This window comes from Coenobita brevimanus, chromosome 94 (assembly GCF_032717465.1).
Source record: "Coenobita brevimanus isolate Jiangsu-jjx chromosome 94, ASM3271746v2, whole genome shotgun sequence".
Taxonomy (NCBI): domain Eukaryota; kingdom Metazoa; phylum Arthropoda; class Malacostraca; order Decapoda; family Coenobitidae; genus Coenobita; species Coenobita brevimanus.
In genome coordinates, this window is record NC_137047.1 from 28,051,513 (window position 1) to 28,075,312 (window position 23,800).

The 23,800-nt window shown below is 42.9% G+C and overlaps 1 protein-coding gene across 1 annotated transcript in view; it reads left to right on the forward strand.

Annotated features, from left to right (window-relative positions):
• The window catches only part of LOC145412833 (trophoblast glycoprotein), a 75,403-nt gene that overhangs the window by 23,161 nt on the left and 28,442 nt on the right, over positions 1 to 23,800 (forward strand). Inside the window, exon 4 of the mRNA XM_080282624.1 lies at positions 7,627 to 7,815. Coding sequence (XP_080138750.1) covers positions 7,627 to 7,815 — 189 coding nt within the window. The remainder of the gene's footprint in view (positions 1 to 7,626; positions 7,816 to 23,800) is intronic.

The window sequence follows — 23,800 nt, forward strand, 5'->3', positions numbered from 1 at the left end:
GGGTTGGTGGGCTAGGTAGGTTGCTGGAATATGTGGGCAGAGTGGGTCGCCAGGGTGAGTGGGCACAGTGGGTCACCAGAGTGAGTGGGCACAGTGGGTCACCAGGGTGAGTGGGCACAGTGAGTCACCAGGGAGAATGGGCACAGTAGGTCGCCAGGGTGGCTGAGACGATTGCATAGCCTGGGTGCTCTGGGTGGGTGGTTGGGTCAGTGGGTCAGGTGGCTGGATTGGTTCCAGATGGGTAGGCAAGTGGGTGGATGTGTTGGGTGAGCTTTGTGGGTGGCATTTATGAGTTAGCAGAGTGGATGGCCGAGATTGGTGGGCTGGATGGGTTGCCCAGGTATCTGGACAGAATGAGTGGCTGGGATGAGGTTGGTGGGTTGTGTTGGATGGGTTGGGTGGGTAGATAGATGAGTGAGTGTGTGGATATGTGGCTTCCCTGATGACAGGGCAGGAGAGGGACTTATGTCGCTTGTAATCATATAACCTGTCACTATTACGTGGATTTTAATACTATATATTGATTCAGAGATGTTAGATAAATATTTAGAACCAAAACTCTTTACATTAGGGTCTTTCTGTGGAAATCTGCAGAAACTTTGATATAATTACTTCTCATGGAACTGAATATGGATCTGTGCACATGATAATACACCTAATAGTAAGATAAATGAAAGTGACATTACATATTGCAAGATGTTAGAGTGAGTGAAGCTTCATATCTCCAGTCCATCCGCCTAATAAATCAGTGCATTGATGGGTGTAAGGAAGGGGAGTTGGGGGTAGATGTGTTCGATTAACCTGATCTCTAGTGACAGATTATCTTGTCCCCTGGTTAATGGAAGGAAATGTCGTGCACAACAGCACCTAGAGGTAAGTGAAAAACTATTTTGAGATCATCGAGTAATGAAAAGCTTAGTTGAAAGAAGATAAAGTACATAGTGAGTGGTGACAATGAAGTGAGAGAATGAGAGGGAGGTGGCAAGCAATGTGTGTGCTTATGTGTTTGTTTTTGTTCTGTGGATGGATTGTGACTTTTGGGATTTTCCCGTGCACACCTTTTCTTATTTGGCTGTGTCAGGGCTTATTCCATGCATAACATGTTTAGCACAAATCAGGGCCACAAAAATTGAGTCTATGAGTAATGTTGTAGTGTGGCATATGGTGTGCAGTATTCCATTATGTGTGATGTGTAGTGTGGGCGTGTTCTATAAGCAAGGCACATGTCCATGTTTCCAGCCAGCTCAAAGGGAAGCTGGTAACTGAGGAGGCCTGATGTACTTATCTAGGCCTAGCTGGTTGATCTCGATCAACTCATATTTTAGGATACATCTGATCGGTGAATGTTGGGAAGGGGGCCTGTGGTAGTGTTCTAATCAAGATGTATTTCCCTGCATGAGAAGCAAGTTTGCAAGTGTTTCTTTATTGCTAATGTTGGAATGTCTGAAGGTGGGATGTTGTAGAAGCGGGTCTGGTAAAGTTTATATGGTAATTGTTTTATGTGTCTAATTGTGGCTTTGTCATTCAATGACAGGGGTGTTGTGTGTTGGCAAAGGCTGCCATGTAGAATTGTGTGCCTCTTATATCAAGAAGTCTTTGACAAGGAGGACTTATTTTCAAATGCAAGTGAGCTTAGCATCCAATGATAATGCTAAGGGTATTATTCTATATGGTCTGAAAGATACTTTTGATCTAATGTATTGTTTGTAGTGTAGGGAGAGTGTTTTGTTTTTGCTGCCCAGTCTGTCCCTATAAAATAATGTCCAGAGTGCACTGAGTCTTGGGGTGCACTGCTTCTTGATGTTTATAGGAGTACAGTTATTTTCAGTAGTGATAGTACTGTACATTACTGTAATGAAGTCTTCTGAAACACTGTATGAGTTATGGATTAAGATAATGCATTATGCATTGTTGCTCTTTCTATATGCATGGTATTATACAGCTGTGATACCTTGATATTATATGAGAGAAGTAGTGAAGATTTTGATACACTAGGGGGAAAGAGTTTTGTGCCTCATGAGGCAATGTAGCTGGAGACTAGGAGCAGTGCACCTGTCCCTCAACTAATTATTTCTCCTATCATCATTTTGAATGGTTGTATGGTGTCGTAAGTAGCTCAGTGCATCTTGCATTGAGAAAAAACAAATGTTATTGTAGATGTCATACTACACTGCACAGCAGTGGTAATACCGTAATCTTGGATTCACAACCTTCAGTAATAATCAACCTCTGTGCAAACCATAATGTCAGTATATCTGAGATTTGGATTATTGTTTTCAAAATACCTATACCATATAAAACAAGTAATATCATAGTTAATCATGTTCAGATAAATTAAAAGTGATTGGTTGGAGAAGATCATTGAGGTTTTAGGAAGGGAAGAGGTTGTGTAGATCAGATATTCATTCTTAGATCTTTAGTGGAAAAGTTTCTAGAGAAGGGAAAGAAGTTGTATGAACTCTTCATGGATTTGGAGAAAGCATATGACAGGGTGGATAGACAAGGATTGTGGAAAGTATTAAGAATATATGGAGTAGATAGCTTGCTGGATGCTGTGAAGAGGGTGCTGAGGCTGCAGTGTGTGTGGATAGTGAACTGAGTTAATTTTTCTGTTTGAAATTTGATTGAAACAGGGATGTGTTATGTCTCCATGGCTGTTCAATCTGTATATGGATGGGGTTATAAAAGAGATACAAGCTAGGGCAGTGGATGTTGGGGCAGCCCTAATGAGAGAGGGCAGTGTTTGGAAACTCCCTGTACTGTTGTTTGCTGATACTGTGTTGTTAAGTGAAGACGAAGGGGAATTGCAAGACTTGGTGAATGAGTTTGGGAGAGTAAGAAATGGAATCTAAAGGTGAATGTAAGGAAGAGTGAAGTTATGGTCTTAGCAAGGGAAGTAAAGTCAGTGAATGTACAGTGAGGTTGGATGATGAGGAAATGGAAAATGTGAGTGCATTTAAGTACTTGGGTAGTGTCATGAGTAAGGATGGAAGTTTAGAGGGTGAAGTGCTTGAAAGGGTACAGCAAGGAAGAAGGGTTGCTGGTTCCTTGATATAAGAAACAGGGAACTGAGCTTGGAAGTGAAAAAGTTACTACATGACAGTATTGTGATACCAACTCTAATGTAGGCTATGGAAGTGAAGCTTGGACCTTGTTGGAGGGACAGAAGTGAAGAGTGAGAGCAGAGGAAATGAGTTATTTGAGAGGAGCCTGTGGAGTCACATAGAGAGACAGACTGACAAATGAGGATGTGAAGGAGTGTTGTGGTGTGGGTGTGGATGTGATAGGAAATGTTAGGAGAAACACATTGAGGTGGTTTGGCCATGTGGAGAGGATGGAGAGCGAGAGATTGTCGAGGAGAGTGTATGTGAGTGAGGTGGAGGGGGGGAAAGGGAGGGGGAGGCCAGGGATGAGATGGAGGGATGGAGTGGAGAGGTATATGAGAGGGGGGTGTGAGCTGGGAGCAGGGCAGTAAAATGGCGGGGGACAGGGCGACATGGAGGCGATTTGTTTGTGCCCACCCTTTACGGGATTAAGGCGTCTGGCAATAGAAAGTAAGATAGATAGTCTTGTAGATTTGTTTTGAAACCATTAAGCCTAACCTGAAGACTCTGTCAGTGCTAGAGTAGTAGTAGTAGTAGTTGTTCCCTCGGCAGTCTGGCTGAACAGCCCCGAGTCCCATAGGAAGCCCATGGCCAAGACCGGGCATACCCACAGAGGTCTCAAAGAGTGTACTGTATGTTGTGTTGTTGGCATAGGTGATTGTGTGCAATGCAGTCTTCCATAATGTGCTTAATAGTATGGGGTGCTGTGTTGCATCCTGGACAGGTATCAGCGACGGAGTCATCCAGCCTCTTCTGGTAGCTTAAGAGGGCTGGATGGTGCCCACATCTCAGCCTGGCCAGGTGGACCCTGTCCTCACGAGGAAGATAGGATTCAGAAGGGTGGATGTCAGGAGGCCGTGCATGCAGCTGTGTGTTGTCTTTAAGTGACTGAATGGAGCGGCGAGTGATCTGAGTGTGGATATTCTTCTGGAAGCTGGTCTGAGGTGGGCGAGGGGGGAGTGATGACAGTATTTGTGTATGGTATCGTGTGCTGGGTGTTGTTTTGATGTTCCTTGGTGTGGGTGGATGTGCTGCCATGTACGGTAGTGGATGTTGTGGGTTTGTGGAGGCTGCAGCAAGAAACTGGGTGCCTCTTATGTCCAGGTGATCCTTGACTTTGAGGACTTTGGTTTCTTGATGCAGGTGGTCTGTGGGTGTAGTAGCTGTGCAGCCTGTGATTATTTTTAGGGCCTTGTTCTGTATGGTCTGTAGAGTGTTGTAGTGTGTTTTGGTGAGGTTAGAAGCCCAGGCAGGGCTTGCATAATTCATCACTGAATGTATGTATTGTTTGTATACTTGGTGGTGGTTTCTTTGTTGTGTCCGAATGTTGTGTGGGCAAGTGACCTCGAAGCATTGAGTCTTGGTATTATTTTATTTTTAATGTTTGTGATGTGTTGTTTAAATGACATTGATGTATTGTATGTTACACCAAGGATTTTGTGTGTGTGTGTGTGTGTGTGTGGTAGGGGAGTGTTGTTTATGGTGAGGTGTGGTATGTGACTGTGTTCTGCTGTCCAGTTTGTGAGAAGGGTCACTGTTGATTTGGCTCGGGCTATTTTGAGCCTGTTTGTGGTGAACCATTCGTGTAGTGTGTTGAGGTAAGGTTGAATGATGTGTGCAGCTGTGTTTGCATTTTGGTGCACACATGTAAGTGTTGTATCATCTGCATAGGAAGCTATGTGTATCTGTGGTGTGTGGGGTGTGGGTACGTCGTGCATGTATAGGTTAAAGAGTGTAGGGGACAAAACAGATCCTTGGGGGACGCTGTTTGTGAAGTTTCTTTTGTTAGAAGACTGACCGGCAAATGTTACGTGTGCACATCTGCCCGCTAAGTAGTTTGCCAGCCATCTTTTTGTGTTATTGTGCATGTTTGTGTTGAGTATTTTGTTTGTGAGGTTGTGGCCGGGGATGGCATCAAAAGCTTTGCTAATGTCTAGTGTGATTAGGAGTGTTCTGTGTATGTGGCCTAGCTGAATTCATGCCATCGAAAACTCTTTGTGTAAGGTCTGTAAGAAGGGTGTTTGTGGAGTGTAGTGGTCTAAAGCCATGTTGTGACTGGGCTAGAGGAATGTGAGGTGTGACTAGTTGTAGTACCAGTCGTTCAGTGACTTTAGAGGGAGTGCAGAGGAGTGTGATGGGACAATGTGAGGAGGATAACGTGGGGTCTTTGTTGGGTTTAGGGATAGTGATGATATTGCCATGCTTCCAGATGTTGGGTATTATGTTGTGTGAGTAGCTGTAGTTTGATATCTTGGTGACTGCTTGTATGCCTTGTGGTCCTAGGTGTTTAAGGTGAATGTTGCTTATGTTGTCTGGTCCACAGGCAGATGACTGCTTGAGGTTGTTAATGATGTGCTTCGTCTGGTTGTAAGTGAAAGGTGCGTAGTCTGGGTCTGTGGGGAACTGTCTCTTATGTCGGATGATACATCGGTCTTCAGGATGGGGGTTTAGATGGCTGACTTGTGAAAAGTGATTGATAAGAATGTTTGCTTGTTGTTTGTTTGAGGGTATGGTGTCTGTTGTTTTGATGGCAGCGTGTGATTGTGTGATGTTGCTGTTGGAAAGTGTGATGATGTTTAGTGTTTTGTAGAGTTTGCTGATGTTTGTTTTGTGGTCAAGTGTTTGGAGGTAATTTTTCCAGTTTAATGTTTGCTGTTCTGATATTTTATTGTTTATTTGAGTGTTGAGTTCTTGTATTTGTTGTACGGTGTCTTGTGTATGAGGTGTTGGGGAGTGTCGCAGTGTGTCCCGTTGTCTGATGTGGCCTTGAATTTCTGGTGTGAAGTTGGGGTTGTCTCTCTTTCTGTTGCCTCTAGGGATGTGTCTTTTGTCTGCATTTTGCATAATTGTATTGAAAGTGTGCACAGCAGTGTTGATGTTTGTAATGGGTGTGCTGTTCAGTGTTTCGAAATGTCGTTTTGTTTCAGTTACAAAGGCCTCCCAGTTGGCTCTCTTATAATTAGTGTATGTGTGTTTGTGGCCCACTGGGGTGATTCTGGTTTTGGTAGTGATGATGATTGGGAGATGATCAGAACCTAGGGTTTTGACCACTCTTCATGATGTAGTGGGGGCGAGGTTTGAGGAGCAGAAGGTGATGTCTGGAGATGATGGGAGGAAAAGGGCTTGGTGTGGGATATGGGTATATTGGTCTAGATTGTTCAGTATGAAAAGATGATTTGTCTGGGATTGTAGTACCAGGCCTCTGTCTGTGTCTGAGTTGTTGACATGCCAGGCCGACGACTTGGTGTTGAAATCACCACCCAGGATGATGTTGGGTATGTTAGTGATGTGGTGTATCTGTGGAGAGTAATTGTGTGGTACTGTGGGGGACAATTGGGTGGGAATGTATGTGTTAGTGATTGTTATGTGTGATTTGTTGCCAGTGCGTATTTTAATTGATTATTTCTGTTGTGGTGTCATGTGGGGGGAGAAGTGACTTTTTGTGTGCACTGGTATCCGCAAAGTTGATGGATTTGTGTACCAGGGTGATGAGTCCACCGCCACCGCCGTCGGCCCGGTCTTGTCAAATGATGGTGAAGTTATGAAATGTCGGTGTTTTCTGTGCTCTGTGTAGTTTTGTTTCTTGTAAGATGGCAATGTGTATGTTCTGCTGTTTGATGAATTGTGTGAGTTTTTGTTTTTTGGTGTTTATGCCATCCATGTTTAACTGAAGGATGTTTATGTTGTGTGTGTGATGTGTGTTGGCTGCTGCAGCACGGGGAGGAGGTGGTGTGGGTGGAGGGGAAGGGGTAGGAGGAGGATGTGATGAAGGTAAGGGTTGAGGTGGATTAGGATGGGTTGGAATGGGAGGAGTTGGGGGACTGGATGGTGTGGGAAGGATCGGTGGGTTTGGCTGTGGAGGTGTGAAGGAAGTAGGAGTAGGATTGGAAGGGGGGTTGGTGGGTTGGGGGAAGGAGCATAAGGAGCAGGTCCAGGTGTTTGTGTAATGTTTTCTGGATGCAAGTGTTGTGCAGGTGTAATGGGTCCAGTTCTTTTGCAGGAATTGCACTGAACTGAACCCTTTGTGTCAGTTCGACATGATAGGTTTTGAGCATGTTGGACATATGTATTTGTTGGTGGGTCCTGGATTGCTCTCAATGTCCCTGACTAGAAGAAGTCGTCGAGAAATGACAGCCGGGGAGTCATTTCTCAATGTAGAAAAAACGGTGTTGTTGTGTATGTTGTGTTGGGAGATGTGGTACATGCCCGGGTGACCGAAGCCACTCCCAGGTACTTGAGCCCCGTGAGAGGCCGGGGGGGTTTGCGGTGGTTTGGCCCCCATACTGTCCTCCTCTTCTCTTCGACAGCCTCTGGGGGGTAGACCCACGACGAAGACACCACCACTCCAGGTCCAGTGCTAGAGTAGTTACCGTCAGTTGATATGTAATTAAACCAGGTCTGTTTAATCAAACCTGCAAATAATTAACTCTAGCTCGTTTGGTTTATTGCACTTTAAGCGAATGATTATGGACCATAAAGTAATTAAGACATGCTATTCAAGTATATTATGTTTCCTTTACAGTTACCTGAAGATATTGCACCTAGAACAGAATGAGATCTGGACCATAGGAGACAATCCTAAGATTTTCTGTCAACTTCCTGCCCTTGAGCAGTTGCATCTTGGGCAGAACCGACTGATTGATTTTGACTTTCGGATTGACTGTCTTCCCTCCCTGCAGTACATCGACCTGGAGATGAATATTGTTCCCAGGTAAAGTTCATTCCAGTTTCTTATATTGTATTTACCCCTTGCTTTAAGCATTTGTGACTTGCATGACCTACAATCCATGGTAACCTCAGCTGTGACTTCTCTTTCCATTATACTTCTAATGTTTACCAATTTTGTGGATCTTTACTCTCTACTTTGTGCTGTGTGTAGATTCATGTGACTCATGAGTATTGTGTTGCCATCTCTTATTTAAGAGAGGGTTATGAGAAACATTGGTAATGAAGCAAAGCTTCATTAAATTACTATGACTGGGACTAGCTATACTGAAATAATGGGTTTACCAAATTACCCAGTATGCAGAATCCTTCTCTATAAAACTAGGTGTTTACTGGTGTTAATGAGAAGACTTCACAGGTGGGACTGTGCATCCTGGATGGAACAGCTGTGGCATCCACCTGGGCACCAAACCTCCCTAAAGTTCCCAGCACCCCACCATGGGAAGGACCCTGGTCTGACCCTGCTGAGGTGCTGTCTACTGCAAGGGGATGCTAGATCCTTGCAGTATATATACTGTGCTGTACCTGTAGGACAATCCCTCAGAGGTAGTTGCTTACATGTGAGGCGCTGAGTGGAATAACCTCTCGTGCGCCAAGTATAGAAAATGGAGAAAAACGCTGTTAAAGTTTATTTACTTTCAAAATGCCATATCTTTTCAACCGATAAAAATATTCTGGTGAATTTGTTTTTCAAATGTAGCTGAAAACATCTGCTTGCATGTTAGAGTATGTAAATCACTGGCATTTTGAAAGAACAATATATTAACAGCATCTTTCTCCTCTTGCCTGACAACTATGAACGGCATTTTCCCAAAAATGTGTGTTATTGCAAGCCAACCTAACAATGTATGCATTTACTTTCACAATATCCATTAATATAGCACAAAACCAGCACAAAAAAATAAAATATATCTAAGAAAATCTGTCCGTGGTGGCCTGTGGCGCTCGAGTGGTTATTACTAGCATTCTGGGACTTATCCTACACGGAGCTAACAATAGACATGAATACATAAGAAAAATCTACCTTAACACCAGTGGAATAACTGAGCCTGATGTTGGTTTCCAAGGTTCAGGACCTGGGGAAGACAATGCTAAGCCACAACGATTTTCTGACTGGATTATTCAGGCAAATATGGACCTAATGTCCACCTAGTAGAGTATAAACACCTTCGTGTGCAGTGCGGTCAGTCAGTCCCCTTTATAAAATGGGATTTTCACCCTTCTTGGGGGCATTGTTTCACATGATTCGTTATTGTACTAGTAGAAGAGGGTTTGGGGAGTACGTTGGTGTACTTAACTCCAAAATGGCCCCTGTGGTGGACAAGAGGTTATTCCACTCAGCGCCTCATGTGATCAACAGGTTTACCTTGCCAGATAGACCAAGGTTAAGCAACAGCAACAACAACTGGCTTCAGTTAAGTGTAGTGCCATGAAGCTGTATTTCAGTTGCTGAGCCTGTAGAAGTGAGAGAAAAGTAAGGAAAATGGGAAGAAGCACTGTAACAGGTGTCTATAACCCAAACACCAAGGAAAGTAAATGATGCCAGGGGAAAGGCATATGGGCAGAAAGTGCAATACCCAAACAGACTTTAAAAAAAAGAAAAAAAAAAAAAAAAAGGAAAAATGGGGATAACAAAGGCTGGAAAGAGAGAAGAAAACACAAAAAGGGAGGAAAGAGGCTACCAGGGCAGACTATGAGAATGTTAAAGAAAAGGAAGAAAAAGCAGTGACTCATAGGGAACAGCATTACAAAAGGCACAGCAGCAATCTGCTGACACTACAGAAGGAAAAATCAGGCTAAAACAGGAACTCACTTGAAGCTAGGAAGCTCTGCATTAGCCCAACAGGTTATGAGGCAGACAGAAAAGGTTAACATAATCTTGGGCATCAAAAAAGTGCATTAAAACAAGGATGAGGAAGCAGGTGATCAGAATGAGATGGGGTTATGCAACTATAAAAATTGAGTAACAGCTGAGTGGCATGGGCGTGGGATTTGATTGGTTCAACTGATCACATCAGCTCACCTGGAAAACGTTCACAGGCTGGGTTTTTTTTTTTTTTTTTTTTTTTTTTTTTAATGCATGAACCAAGGAACTAAAGGCCAGAAGCCTGCAGGATTGTTTCTTCGTAGAAAAAAAGAGAAGCCAAATTTAAGATCTGTTTATTTGAGATGCAAGCACACATGGTATTTAAAAGATTGGAGGTCGTAGGTAGATGGAAATACAAACAGAGGAAGACGGTTCCAAAATTGACCTGTTGCATACATGAAGGACTGGGAGTATCGGTTAAGTCTTGCATTAAGGGGTTGGACAGAAAAGGGGTGTGAGTTTTCTGCAAGATAGTGCAATGTGCCTGCCATAATGGAGGGGGAATGCAAGCAGAAAGTTCAGAAGAGCATTGAGAGGTAGCAATAGAAAAGAGATAAAGATGCTTCAGTGTGGCAGAGACACACAGGTGGAATGGAGTCAGGAAGACAAGAAGAGTAAATGAGATGAAAAGTCTCTGACACCACCCTGTTGAGAGGAGCTTCATGTGGGAAGCCTCCATACATGAGAGATGTACTCTTCATAGGGGCAAATAAAATCCCTGTATGGAGTCTACCACTGTACAGGGCTAAAGAAGGCACGGAGACCTAATCCCTTGAAAGCAGATTTTGCTAGTGAGGTAATATGATCCTGCCATAGTAAATCTTGAGAGAATGAAATCCCCAACATGCTCAGAGATGACACAGGATTGACATGGTTGTTGTTAAATATGAAACGATATTCCTGTGAAAGATTTTCTGGGTCGAAAGATGGAGGAACTGAGTTTTGGATGCATTGAAAACAACAGGGTTACTTTTACCCCAGTCAGGGATATAAGCCAGGTTAGAAATTGTGCCTAGGCACTGATTTTCATCAAAGATTTATTTTCTCTACTGAGTAAATCATTGCACCCGAGGGTCCCTTAAGGCTCAGTAAGAGAAATTTAGCCTCTTGGCAATGCAGTCAGCTCACCTATAATGACCAATTGGTTGATATCAAAAACAGTTTAATGGAACTTGCATTACAGGCAATATAGAGCATACAAGAAAAGCGGCTTAGTGTCAACACCCTCCCTAGAGTCACCCATAATGACCCATCACTCCTGACCTGACCACCTCAGACTGGCCATAAATGTATCAGACAACAAGAAACACAATTAAAAACATACTGTTCTGTAACTCTCCTGAAGTATGGAGGTAAACCACACCATCATTCAGACCATGCACCATATCATTTCACAGATCACACTATCATCCAGACCTTCACCTCATATTGTCACCAGACTTCACCTCACACCATCACCCAGATCTTCACCCACACTATCATTCAAACCATCACTCCACATCATCATACATATCACACTATTAACCATGCCTTCACCCCACACTATTACCAGACTTATCCCACACTATCACCCAAACCAGTTACCCCACACAGCCACCCAGACCACACAGTCACCCCACACCATTAAACCTCTGAGCAGTAATGTGACCCATACTGTGGAAGGTATGTCCTTGCAGTGATGAATAATACTGTGTTAGGCCGTGTTTGTACCTCCATCCCACATTGTGGTGGATACTGTATAACTGCATTGTGGTCACTTTGAGGATCAAACCAAGTGCCTACTGTTTTATATATAATCAGCACCATGGGAAAGTGTGTGAAGCTAACTGTATACCCTATGAGCCAGTTAATAATAATATAAAAAAATAATTTGGTTTTACGCCAGGTATCCCCGAAGGGCTAAGGCGTTGCCCCTGGGTAGAGGACTTTTGGACTGGAGCGTGTAGCATTTTATGACCGGATGCCCTTCCTGATGTCTACCAATGACTCTTGGGTGGATTCGATCCTCCGACCCTTCGGTCAGAGCGGAGCGCTCTAACCCACTGAGCCACTGCTGCTCAGCGGGTTTTATCCTGAAATGTGCTACAGTCAACCCCCGCAGTTCACGGGATCGCTATTCACTGGTAATATTCGTGGATTGTGGAGGGGGAAATATTTTCAAGACATTTCCTGCATTTTCAGCAGCATCAGCTGTTCCTAGTGGTTCATAAGTTTTTTTTTTTTTTTTTTCTGTGAGAAATACTGTCCTATACAGTTAAACTGTGCAGTTACCCTGTATAGGTATGTGCTGTTCAGCACACGGCAAACTCTCATCGTCATTATCGCATGGTGAGTACAGTACACTGTACCCAGAAGGGCTTGTGTATCATCCTGTACTGTCTTTTTAGGAGGTATTAATGTGCCCTAAAATGCATTTACAGGTGTTACAGTGGGTTTGTAGTTAATAGGAATACTGTAGCTACAACATTGAAATCAGTGACTTCACTGGTAGGTTGGGATATCTACGGAATTTAACATTCGTGGGGTGTTCTGGTACAGTACATGACCCCCAAGGATCTGTTTTGTCCCCTACACTCTTTAACCTATACATGCACGACGTACCCACACCCCACACACCACAGATACACATAGCTTCTTTTGCAGATGATATAACACTTACATGTACACACCAAAACGCAAACACAGCTGCACACATCATTCAACCTTACCTCAACACACTACACGAATGGTTCACCACAAACAGGCTCAAAATAGCCCCAGCCAAATCTACAGTGACACTTCTCACAAACTGGACAGCAGAACACAGTCATATCCCACACCTCACCATAAACAACACTCCCTTACCACACACACACATACCCAAAATCCTTGGTGTAACGTACAATACATCAGTGTCATTTAAACAACACATCACAAACATTAAAAATAAAATAACACCAAGACTCAGTGCTTTGAGGTCACTTGCCCATATAACATTCGGACACAACAAAGAAACCACCACCACAGTATACAAACAATACATACGTTCAATGATGAATTTTGCAAGCCCTGCCTGGGCCTCTAACCTCACCAAAACACACTATAACACTCTACAGACCATACAGAACAAGGCCCTAAAAATAATCACAGGCTGCACAGCTACTACACCCACAGACCACCTACATCAAGAAACCAAAGTCATCAAAGTCAAGGATCACCTAGACATGAGAGGCACCCAGTTCCTTGCTGCAGCCTCCTCAAACCCACAACATCCACTACAGTACATGGCAGCACATCCACCCACACCAAGGAACATCAAAACAACACCCAGCATATGATATCATACACAAATACTGTCATCTCTCCCCCCTCGCCCACCTCAGACCAGCTTCCAGAAGCACATCCACATTCAGATCACTCGCTGCTCCATTCAGTCACTTAAAGACAACACACAGCTGCATGCACGGCCTCCTGACATCCACCCTTCTGAATCCTACCTTCCCCGTGAGGACAGGGTCCACCTGGCCAGGCTGAGATGTGGGCACCATCCAGCCCTCTTAAGCTACCAGAAGAGGCTGGATGACTCTGTCGCTGATGCCTGTCCAGGATGCAACACAGCACCCCATACTATTAAGCACATTATGGAAAACTGCATTCCACACAATCACCTATGCCAACAACACAACATACATTCTTTGAGAGCTCTGTGGGAAAGCCCAGTCTCGGCCATGGCCTTCCTAAGGGACTCGGGGCTGTTCGGCCAGACTGCCTAGGGAACAACTACTACTACTACTACCCCAGCGAATAGCAGGACCTGACTGTACATTACTAAGTATGCAGGTTATGCCAAAATCAAAACACACTTACCTCATTCTATATTTATATATAAGTGATTGCGGTGTTATTTAACCCCTACACCGCGGGCATGTTTACCGATGTTTTGCGTGTGCCGCGGGGTTATTCGGGCTCCGACAGACTCTCAAAAAATATTTGCCAAAAATCAGTTATTAGTCCTAGAATATTAAAATTATATATGCTTATGGCACATACCTTCAGCTTTCTCCTGGAATGTTTGTTGAGCCTTCGTCAGTTACCGTAGGACTTACGGAGACCTCTGAAGTTGGGTAACGAAGTCTCCACTTTACACTTCCCGACAACCCGTAATATGATTACCACAGCCAGATATTAACACTATAAACACTACTCTATGATTTTCAAGTAGTTTGGGATCCATACTCCAAAAAAAACCCACTGTGAAAGCAATGAAAATTATGAGCGCGTCTGACCGCCGCACTTGCGCTAGTTCGCTCTTGGTACTCTGTCATTTATTATTCATAAAACCCCTCACACTTTATATTCTATTACTATATAACACTTATATATATCTACAGTCTTTATCCATAAGTTTCCTTCAGTAGTATTAGTTTATTGTCACTGTAGGGATTCAATTTCTTTCAGTAAAATACGTAGCATTCACTTTCTCGTCCTGTATACTAGCATTGAGAGTGAATGTCACTTTCATCTTCACTCTCATAACTCATAGTATTCAGACATGCTAGAGTGAAACTTTCACTTTCATTACTCCTAGGGTATATACTCGTATTCTTATAATACTACTCATTTACATTTCTATTTACGTTCTCTATTTTATTTACGTTATTTACATTTCTATTTTATTTACACTGTGTTATGCACTGTCACTTGAAGTAACTTATAAAACTATTTTCCATTGTTCACGTATATTTACATTCATTACTTTCACTTGCTGTTTACACATTATTTACAATTCCACTTGCACTGTTTTACTCAATAGAAAGATCGTAGTCACTCTTTTATCAATTGTCAGCCCTTTACCTCTTTCCACACGAGGTTTAGTAGGGGGTAAAGGTCACAGGGCCCTTTCCATGGGGGTGAAAAAGGCCCTGAAGTCAGCAAGAGGAACAGCCGTACCTCCTCTTCGGAAGATGAAACAGAACTGATAAGGGAGGGCCGGCCCGGGTAGAGGCCTACTTAGGGGATATTCAGTACTACCAACGTAGCTCTTGAAACAACTATTTATTTCACTGAAATGATTGGCAGGAAATCTAGACAATACATTATAAATTAGGTAGTTCCAGGTGAATGTAAATATCACTTAGGCTTCTCCCTTCCCTCCTTATATGTATATTTATTACGAAAATAGATTATATGGCATATTTCAAGGGGAAAAAAAACAGCGAAAATTAGCGAACGAGTGCACGTGAGGTGTTGTCAGGTGATAATTAGCCAATTCCAGGTGTATGGCACTCTCACTTACCTTATTTCTTTCTTGTATATATTATTTGGTATAAGAATAGGGCATAGGGCTTATTTCAATGGATGAAATCAGTGAAAAATTCCAGGGAAGATTTACTTAGCGTAGCACGGCCGGGCAGGCGAGAGGATAGGGTAATGGAGGGGGGGTAGGGAGGGGAGTAAAGAACGGGGAGAAATGGCTAAATTGTCAATAATGGATGGGAGTACAGATGAGATTAGGAGTGCTGACTAGTGTTGGACATTGGCAGTACTGATAGATGATACAAGCCCCCACTTGGAAACCCGGGTGAATTCAAAATAACACAGAATCACAAAAGCGACTCCCCGCGGTATGATCCCTTGCTCCCAAGCGTCACGAAAGTGACGCCCCGCGGTTAAGGGGTTAAAAGGAAGATATGATGCTGTAAAGGTAAATATGTTTTGTAAAAATTTATTATGATCTGCTCTCATATACATGAAAGCGGTATCATGGCACCAGTTCCACCAGTTTCATCACTACTTGGCTTGGACCAAAGGCAGAGAACATGCATCACAGTCTGATATTTTTTCATCTGTCAGTTCACAGCTTGGTATCTTGGCAAATAAACTCTTATGAAAAGCAGTTTTTTCTCCTCCAGTAACATTTAGTATTGTACTTCTTTTTATAGGTGATTAAATGGTGAGTGAATGAGTGTCTGGCCTTTCTCACTAGACTTGCCGTCAATCAGGTTCTCTCTCTCTCTCTCTCTCCTTAGGTGGAGAGAAGAGGTTGGGATGATGATTATTTTAAAGTTTTTTGTCCCACCAGTCTTGGCATCAGATCAATAATTCATCTACGGGCAGCTGATGCTTAACATTTGTTAGAATCCTATATCAGTACTGTAAATAGTAGATGAATTAGGAGTAATTCTGTATTGAATGCCAAGATAATGTGGCATCACAGTAACAAAACAACTTACCCTTGAAATATGTATGAGAGAAACTGCTTTATTGTACAGGAATTTACATGGCTGAAGATCTCTTTAGCATTCTCTTTGCATCCTTATTTCTTCATTTCTTGTAGCCAACTTTATCAAAGATTTCACTCTCATACATAGTCTGGAAGGAGTCCAACTCATTCTGGTCCTGGCTGCATTTGGCATTCTTGTATGCAGCTTTTTCTCTTTCATTGCAGTGGCTATTTCATTGCCTAACCATTTTGGTTGAACTGATCTTGGCTTTGTGGATTCAGAGGGTATGAATGTATCCTGTCATTTTGATAATTGCTCTATAAATGAGTGGCACATTGCATTTACAATACCAGTACTGGCTTTTGGTCTAACACTCATAGAGCTCCCCCTAAAACCTGTAAAGTTAGCTCAGTGAAAGTCCAGTTTTTGTCCATGAGGTCAGATGATCTTTGACAACAAATATATACAGAGAACCTAATCTGGTTATGGTCCTTATCTCCCAGTGATTCACCAACAGACAAGCCAGTAACTTGCTGTATATCAGCAAGCAAAAGCCAGTTACCGTACTATCAGTATCTGTATTGGAAGGGAAAAATTGTCTGATAATCGGAATTGTATCAGAATCAGCTGAGTAACGATGAAAAATAAATGAATGTTTGTTTTATCCAATGATCCTAGACTGTAGCACTTATCTCTCCACCATTCTAGGTGTGAACTAAGGGTGTAATGATGATTATTTTCCAAAACTACAGCCAAATAGCATATCCTCTTCACTGTCTTAAATGGTAAAAACCTTGAACGAAAACAAAGAGAATATTTAGACCATAATATTATACCATTGTGGTTAAAATGAAATGACACAAAAACAACACCTAGATAGAAGTCTTCTGTTGAGGAGTTTTGGTGGACTGGTAGGAACCTGCAAGTAAAATGGTAAACTGATCACAAGCACACACACACAGCATACAGTACACTAGTGGTGTTCCATCAAGTGTATGACTTAAGCCTAATTTTTACTTTTGATGGTACAAGAGCTGTGAGCAGAAATCAATTTCTTTTCATTTTCTTTTATTAATCTTCAGCAAAATGTATCTAATTTAAAAATATACACAACTTAATTATCACTGCCTTTCTTGGACTTTAAGGAATTTAGTGCTTAATTTGATCATAACTTGCTGATCTAATTTTGTTTAGCTAATATTAAAACTGATGGGACTTTATAGAACTATATAGATTAATATATTAAAATACCTCAGAATTTTACAAATCCTTTAGCTCGCTTATTTGCATTTATATTTAATGAAGCTATAAAGTGATAACTGTACTATACTGTACCTTTGTATTTAATAATATCATCAAAACACATAAGTACTTAAAAGTAAGTAACATCTTTGTCATTAGCCAAATAACAAGAAACAACATAAACACATACACATTGGTGGTAGGTGGGGGCACCTATCATCCACCCGCTTAGTGTAGCGGTACTCTTTTTTTTTTAGGGTAGCTCCACACTGAGCGGCAAGCCAAATGACTTCCTGTAAACCATGAAGTCTTTTACAACGCTGGATGGTAACCTTATAACCAACCAACATGTGTTCCCTGTGTGACAACAAGTGGGTTGGCAGAGGGTTATTGCCTCTCCCCGGAAAACAGCTAACTGAAAATACAAACAAGAAGCCTTGGACCAGGACTGACCAAAAGGTAATTAATGATGATGGACCGAACAAAGGACATGGTACAAATTGAGACATGGAATGTAAGGGTGTGAATGATGAGGTGAAAGAGAGAGAGATTGTCGAGAGTGCAAAAGTGGACATATGTAGAATAACTGAGACTAAATGGGTAGTTGAGAGTGTGAGAGAGTGGGAGTATGGATGGGGTATATGTGCAGGAGTAGGTGAGAATGAGAGGGCAAAACAAGGAGTATGTATTGATGTGTGCAAGAGATGGAAAGAGAATATAAGAGAGTATGGATCAGTTGGCTCAAGGACTATGTGGGTAAGATTGAATACAGGACTACAGATTGTGTGTGTGTGTGTGTATGCACCAATGCAAGATTGTGCAAGTAGAGTAAGTGAAAGAAGAGTTCTGGGCAAATGTGGAAGTGTACATGGAAAAGTTTTGTAATGGGGAGTATATATAAAAGCCCACATTGCTTAGAGGCAAAGTGGGGATCCTCTCTTTGGCTCAGTGGTAACGTGCATGCATATTTAGCGCAAGGGCCCAGGATCGAATCCCGGCCAGACCGGTGATTAATTTGTTAAGTTTAAGTTCGGCTATTACATTGGCTGGCACTTGTGTGGGATGTGAGGTAGGGCTTAGTTGGCAATTTGATGTTGGTTCCTTGGTTAGCTGACAGCATCCCTGCCTTCATCATGGGGATAGGCTGTTTCAGTATGGTCCGTAGCCTCCCCCTGGTGGCCTCCGATTCTTACGCTACCTTGTGTGTTCGAAACTGACCAAATTAATCGCCAGGGGGAGAAAAGAGTGATGTAATGGGGTGTATATATAAAAGCTCGCGTTGGTGAGAGGCAATGTGGGGATCCTCGCTTTGGCTCAGTGGTAACGTGCGTGCGTATCAAGCGCGAGGGCCCGGAATGGAATCTCAGCCAGGATGGTGATTAATTTGTTAAGTTTCATCTCAGTTATTACAATTTGAAAGGAATGAGAGAGTGTTTTTGATTGGAGATATGAATGCAAAAGTTGGGAATGTGAAGGTGGATGGAGTAGTAGGAGGGTGGGGTCTGGTTGCAGAAGTGGATGAGAATGGCATTGCTCTAGTAGATATTTGTGCTGGGAGGGGGTTGGTGATAGCCAGTATCTTCATTAGACACAAAATGATCCATAGGTATATGTGGCGAGTGATGAGGAGGGTGGGTGGTGAACTAAATGAACAGAAGGCAGTTGATTATGTGTGTGTGTGTGTGTGTGTGGATGACACAATGAGAAGGTGGGTAATGAATGCAAGAGCAAACAGAGGCTGGGGGAGTTGACTTTCTGATGACCATGTGGCAATAGTGAAAGTCAGGGTTCAAATGAAACGGAGGAGCAGGAGAGGGGAAGGACGGGAAGAAATGGAGGAGCGATTGAGTAAATATGATTTGGAGCAGATGGGGGAAGTGGAAGGCATGTGCAAGATATTCACAGAAGAAATCTGTGCAGCATGTGGGGTGGTGTGTGGGGTGAAGAGAAGATGAAAAAGGGTGCAAGGAAGGGGTGGGACAGGCTGTGGCATAAAAGAAGAAAGCTTATAGTGAGTGGATGAGAAACAGGGATGTGGAGGAAGTTGAGGGACATAAGAGAGAGTTATATGCAGACAGGAAGAGAGAGGTGAAAAGATTAGTAAGAGTGAGTAAGAAGAGAGTGGATGAGGAATTTGAAAGAAACTTGAGTGTAAAGTGGAGGGAATGTAAGTAAATGTTCTGGAAAGAGGTAAAGAGAGTTAAGCAGGGTGATAAAGAATTTAGTCATGGAATGAAAGATCAAAATGGTAGATTGATAGTGGAGAAGAGAGAAAAAGTGAGCAGGTGGAGAGAACACTTTCAGGAACTGTTAAACATAGAAAATGAAAGTAATGCAAGGATAAATGGCTGGGAGAAGGCAGGTGACAAGAGAAGAAATCAGTAGGATGGAAGTAGTGGAAGCAATGAAGGAAGTCAAAGTGGGGAAGTTTCAGGAACTGATGGTGTGTGTGGTGAAATGCTGAAGAATGGAGGAGGGGCAGTAGTAGAATGAATGTGGAAGATGTGCAGATTGGCCTGGGAGGAAGGTAAGTCCCGGAGGATTGGAAGTCAGGTATAATTATTTCCCTCTACAAAGGAAAAGAGGAAAAAAGAAGTGTGTGGTAATGAGAGTGGCATTTGTCTATTAAGTGTAACAGGAAAAGTGTATGGGAGGATACTTACTGACAGAGTTAGGGAAATAACAGAGGAATTACTTGGAGAAGAACAGTGAGGTTTCAGGAAGGGAAGAGGTTGCATAGATCAGATAGTCATTCTTAAGTCTTTAGTGGAAACGTTTCTAGAGAAGGGGAAGAAGTTGTATGCGGCCTTCATGGATTTAGAGAAAGCATATGACAGGGTGGATAGACAAGGAATGAGGAAAACATTAAGAATTTATGGAGCAAATGGAAAGTTATTGAATGCTGTGAAGTGTATATATGAGAGGGGCTATGGCTACAGTGCATGTGGATAGTGAATTGAGTAAATTTTTCTAGTTGAATGTTAGAAACAGGGATGTGTCATGTCTCCATGGTTGTTCAATCTGTATATGGATGGGATTATAAAAGAGATACAAGGTAAGGCAGTGGATGTTGAGACAACTTTAATGACAGAGGGCAGTGTTTGGAAACTTCCTGTACTGTTGTTTGCAGATGATACTGTCTTGTTCAGTGAAGACAAAGGGGAACTGCAAGGCTTGGTGAATGAGTTTGGAAAAGCGTGTAAGAACTTAGAAACGGAATCTTAAAGTGAATGTAGGTAAGAGTAAGGTTATGGTCTTTGAGAGAAATGAAGTTACTGGGTTTACAGTGAAGTTGGATGATGAGGAAATGGAAAATGTGAGTGCATTTAAATACTTGGGTAGTGTGATGAGTAAGGATGGAAGTTTGGAGGGTGAAGTGCTTGAAAGGGTACAGCAAGGAAGAAAGGTTGCTGGTTCTTTTAAAGCAGTGATAAGAAACAGGGAATCGATCATGGAAGGAAAAAAGTCACTGCATGACATTATTGTGATACCAGCTCTAATGTATGGAAGTGAAGCTTGGACCTTGTTAGAAGGACACAAGAGTGAGAGCAGTGGAAAAAATGAGTTATTTGAGAGGAGCACGTGGAATTACATGGAGAGACGACTGACAAATGAGGAAGTGAAGGAGCATTGTGGTGTAGATTTGGCTGTGATAGAAAACGTTAGGAGAAATACATTGAGGTGGTTTGACCATGTGAAGAAGATGGAGAACAAGAGACTAATGAGGAGAGTGTATGTGAGTGAGGTGGAGGGGGGAGAGGGAGGAGGAGGAGGCCAAAGATGAGATGGAGGGATGGAGTGGAGAGGTGTATGAGAGGGGAGTATGTGACCTGGGAGCAGGCCAGTGAAATGGAAGGGGACAGGATGACAGGGAGGCGATGTGTTTGTGGCCACCCTTTACGGGATCAAATCGTTTGGCAGTAGATAGGTAGACCTTCTAGAACTCTCTCCATTACCTTCATTATCTGCTCCAAAAGTTTTATGCTTCTATAAATTCCTCTGTCCAGGGCATCACCTTTCTCCTTGTACACATTACAGTCACACTCTTCATCTATTCATCTGGGTCAATGCACTTATGTATAGTTGTATTCACCAAATCAGTAATAAACCCAGTCCTCTATCTAATCCATCAGCATTTCAGCAGTCAACTCAGACACATCTGCTTCCTTCCCCAGCTGCATCCTGCCTGTTGCTCTGCCCACAGTAACAGCATCAAACAAGGGCCAGGGGCAAAACACTGGATCTCCTTACTCCAAGCATTCCCTGTTTGAGTCAAATTCTTATTTAGCAGCCAGTTCAGATGCTGTCTCCAGGCATTTTTTTAATATCCTGTGTCCACCACTACCTTTCCTTCATTGTTCTTCACACACTGCTTATCTGTGATATCCCTTTTTCCCTCTTCATCTGATGCCGTATTCTTCTTTTTGGCGCTATTTCAGTTATTAAATAAAAGTCTTTGAGACACTGATTTTGACCTGTATATCTTCCTTTGGTCCCTATGCTTGGCAGTCAGGTATTCCTCTCTGTTACCACCCATTTTCCATTCCAAGAAGAGGCTTCTTTTCTTGCTAACTGCAGCGTCTACACCCGTATCTCACCACCATGTTACATTATGTCTTGGAGAGCCCCTTGTCCATCCACACTCTGAATCAGTAACTCTCAAGAGATTGTTCTTAAGAGCTCTGCACTGCTCATTAACATTTCTGTCTACAGCTCCCTGTTCAGCCAGCATGGAGCTCATCTCACTATAGAAGGTATAGTATCCTGTACTGCTTGGTTTTTCAACTTCCATATTTTCCTCCTAGATGCACAAATCTTCTTTACCACCTATTTCTTCGCACCATGTCACATATCAGTAATTTGTGTTGCTGCACACACAGTTCTGGCTCCCTGTAACTTTAAAATCATTCACCAACCTCCTATCAGCCCTTCTGAGCATGAAATAATCATTTTGACTGTTATTACCTGCTGACTCATATGTAATCAGTCTACTCTCTCTTTTCCTAAAATGCGTGTTGCACACAGTCGTATTCATTGCCTCTTCATATTTGAGTACCCTTTCCTCTTCCGCACTTCTCATACCATATACTTATCCCCTATGCAGCCCTTCATATCTGTAAGCTGCTTTGCCCACATGACCATTTGAATCCCTACCCAAAACTACAATCTTATCGTCCCCCATACCACCAACCACACTTATCAAGTCATCCCAGAATCTATCTTTTTCTTCATCATCCAACCCTTCTTGTGAAGCATATGCCGATATAACTGAAATCATGAGATTACCAAACATTATTTTCACAGCTATAATCATTTCATTTCCTCTCATTGCATTCATTACACATTCCATTCATTTCTCCTTGACCATCACATCCACACCACCATATCCTCCTACACTTCCCTGCCAAAATAGCTTATACCTACAGTCCTTCTCAGCAGTCATCCTTGGTGACCCTCCCCTGAGCCTGACTTCATGTTGGCAGCAGATATCCACCCATCTCCTACTTAGAGTCTTCATCACTCAGCCCTTCAGACTACCCACATTCCATGATGCCATTCAGAACCTCTTAGGCAGTTGGTTTCTGCAGACATGCCTTTACTTTTGTTCTTCGTTTTTGTCATGTCAGGGTAATAAAGGAGCAGACGAACCATAGACCTGGCATGTCAACACAGTCCCAAGTCCAGGCAGGGAATCAGAGACCCATGGCCCACTAACCATGGCTAGTGGCTGTGGCAGAGGTCTCAGGGTACTCCGCCAGGACAGCTTCAGGTGTAATGACCAGACTGAAACTTAACAAATTAATCACATGGTCTGGCCGAGGTTCGATCTTGGGCCCACGCACTTCGTAGATGTTAATGTTACTGCTGAGCCAAAGAGAGGATCCCCACTTTGCCTCTAAGCAATGTGGGCTTTTATAGACTCCATTACATCACTCTTTTCTCCCCTTTGGTGATAAATTGGGTCAGTTTCGAACATACATGGTAGCATAGCATTGGAGGCTACCACTGTGGGTGCCGTGGACCACACCGGACAGCTCATCCCCGGGATGTAAGGACTAAGACGCCGTAAACAACATCATCGCCCCCCAAGCCTCGCTTCATATCCCACACCGCTGACAGCCAATGTAATGACCAGACTGAAACTTAACAAATTAATCACTGTCTGGCCGAGATTCAATCTCGGGCCCACACGCTTCATAGGCACGCATATTACCACTGAGCCAAAGACAGGATCCCTGCTTTGCCTCTAAGCAACACGGGCCTTTGCAGACCCCGTTACACAGCCTGTAACTATCTTGCCATTACTGTATACACTCATTGATAAGGTAACTTCTTGGGGTGTTACTCCTTGGTTCAGATTACTCATTATTGGGTAGAAGTGGCAGCCTGGGAATCACAATCACAGTGCCCTGTACCCTCTGGCACAGATCTGAACTGCATCCCACCCTGGTCCCAAAACTGCACTGGTCAAGCCTGTGCCACGGCATGCCATGCCACCCCTCAGGTCTGTCAGTAGGTAGGGGGGGCAAAGTTTTCTGGCCACTTGCCCTTGTTGGCACCAACCCCTGTAACAAACTGTAGTAGGGTACATTGTGTGGTATGTAAAGTGCATATAGGATAGTGCATAAGATAGTGAATAGTGTTTCGGGGAGTATGCA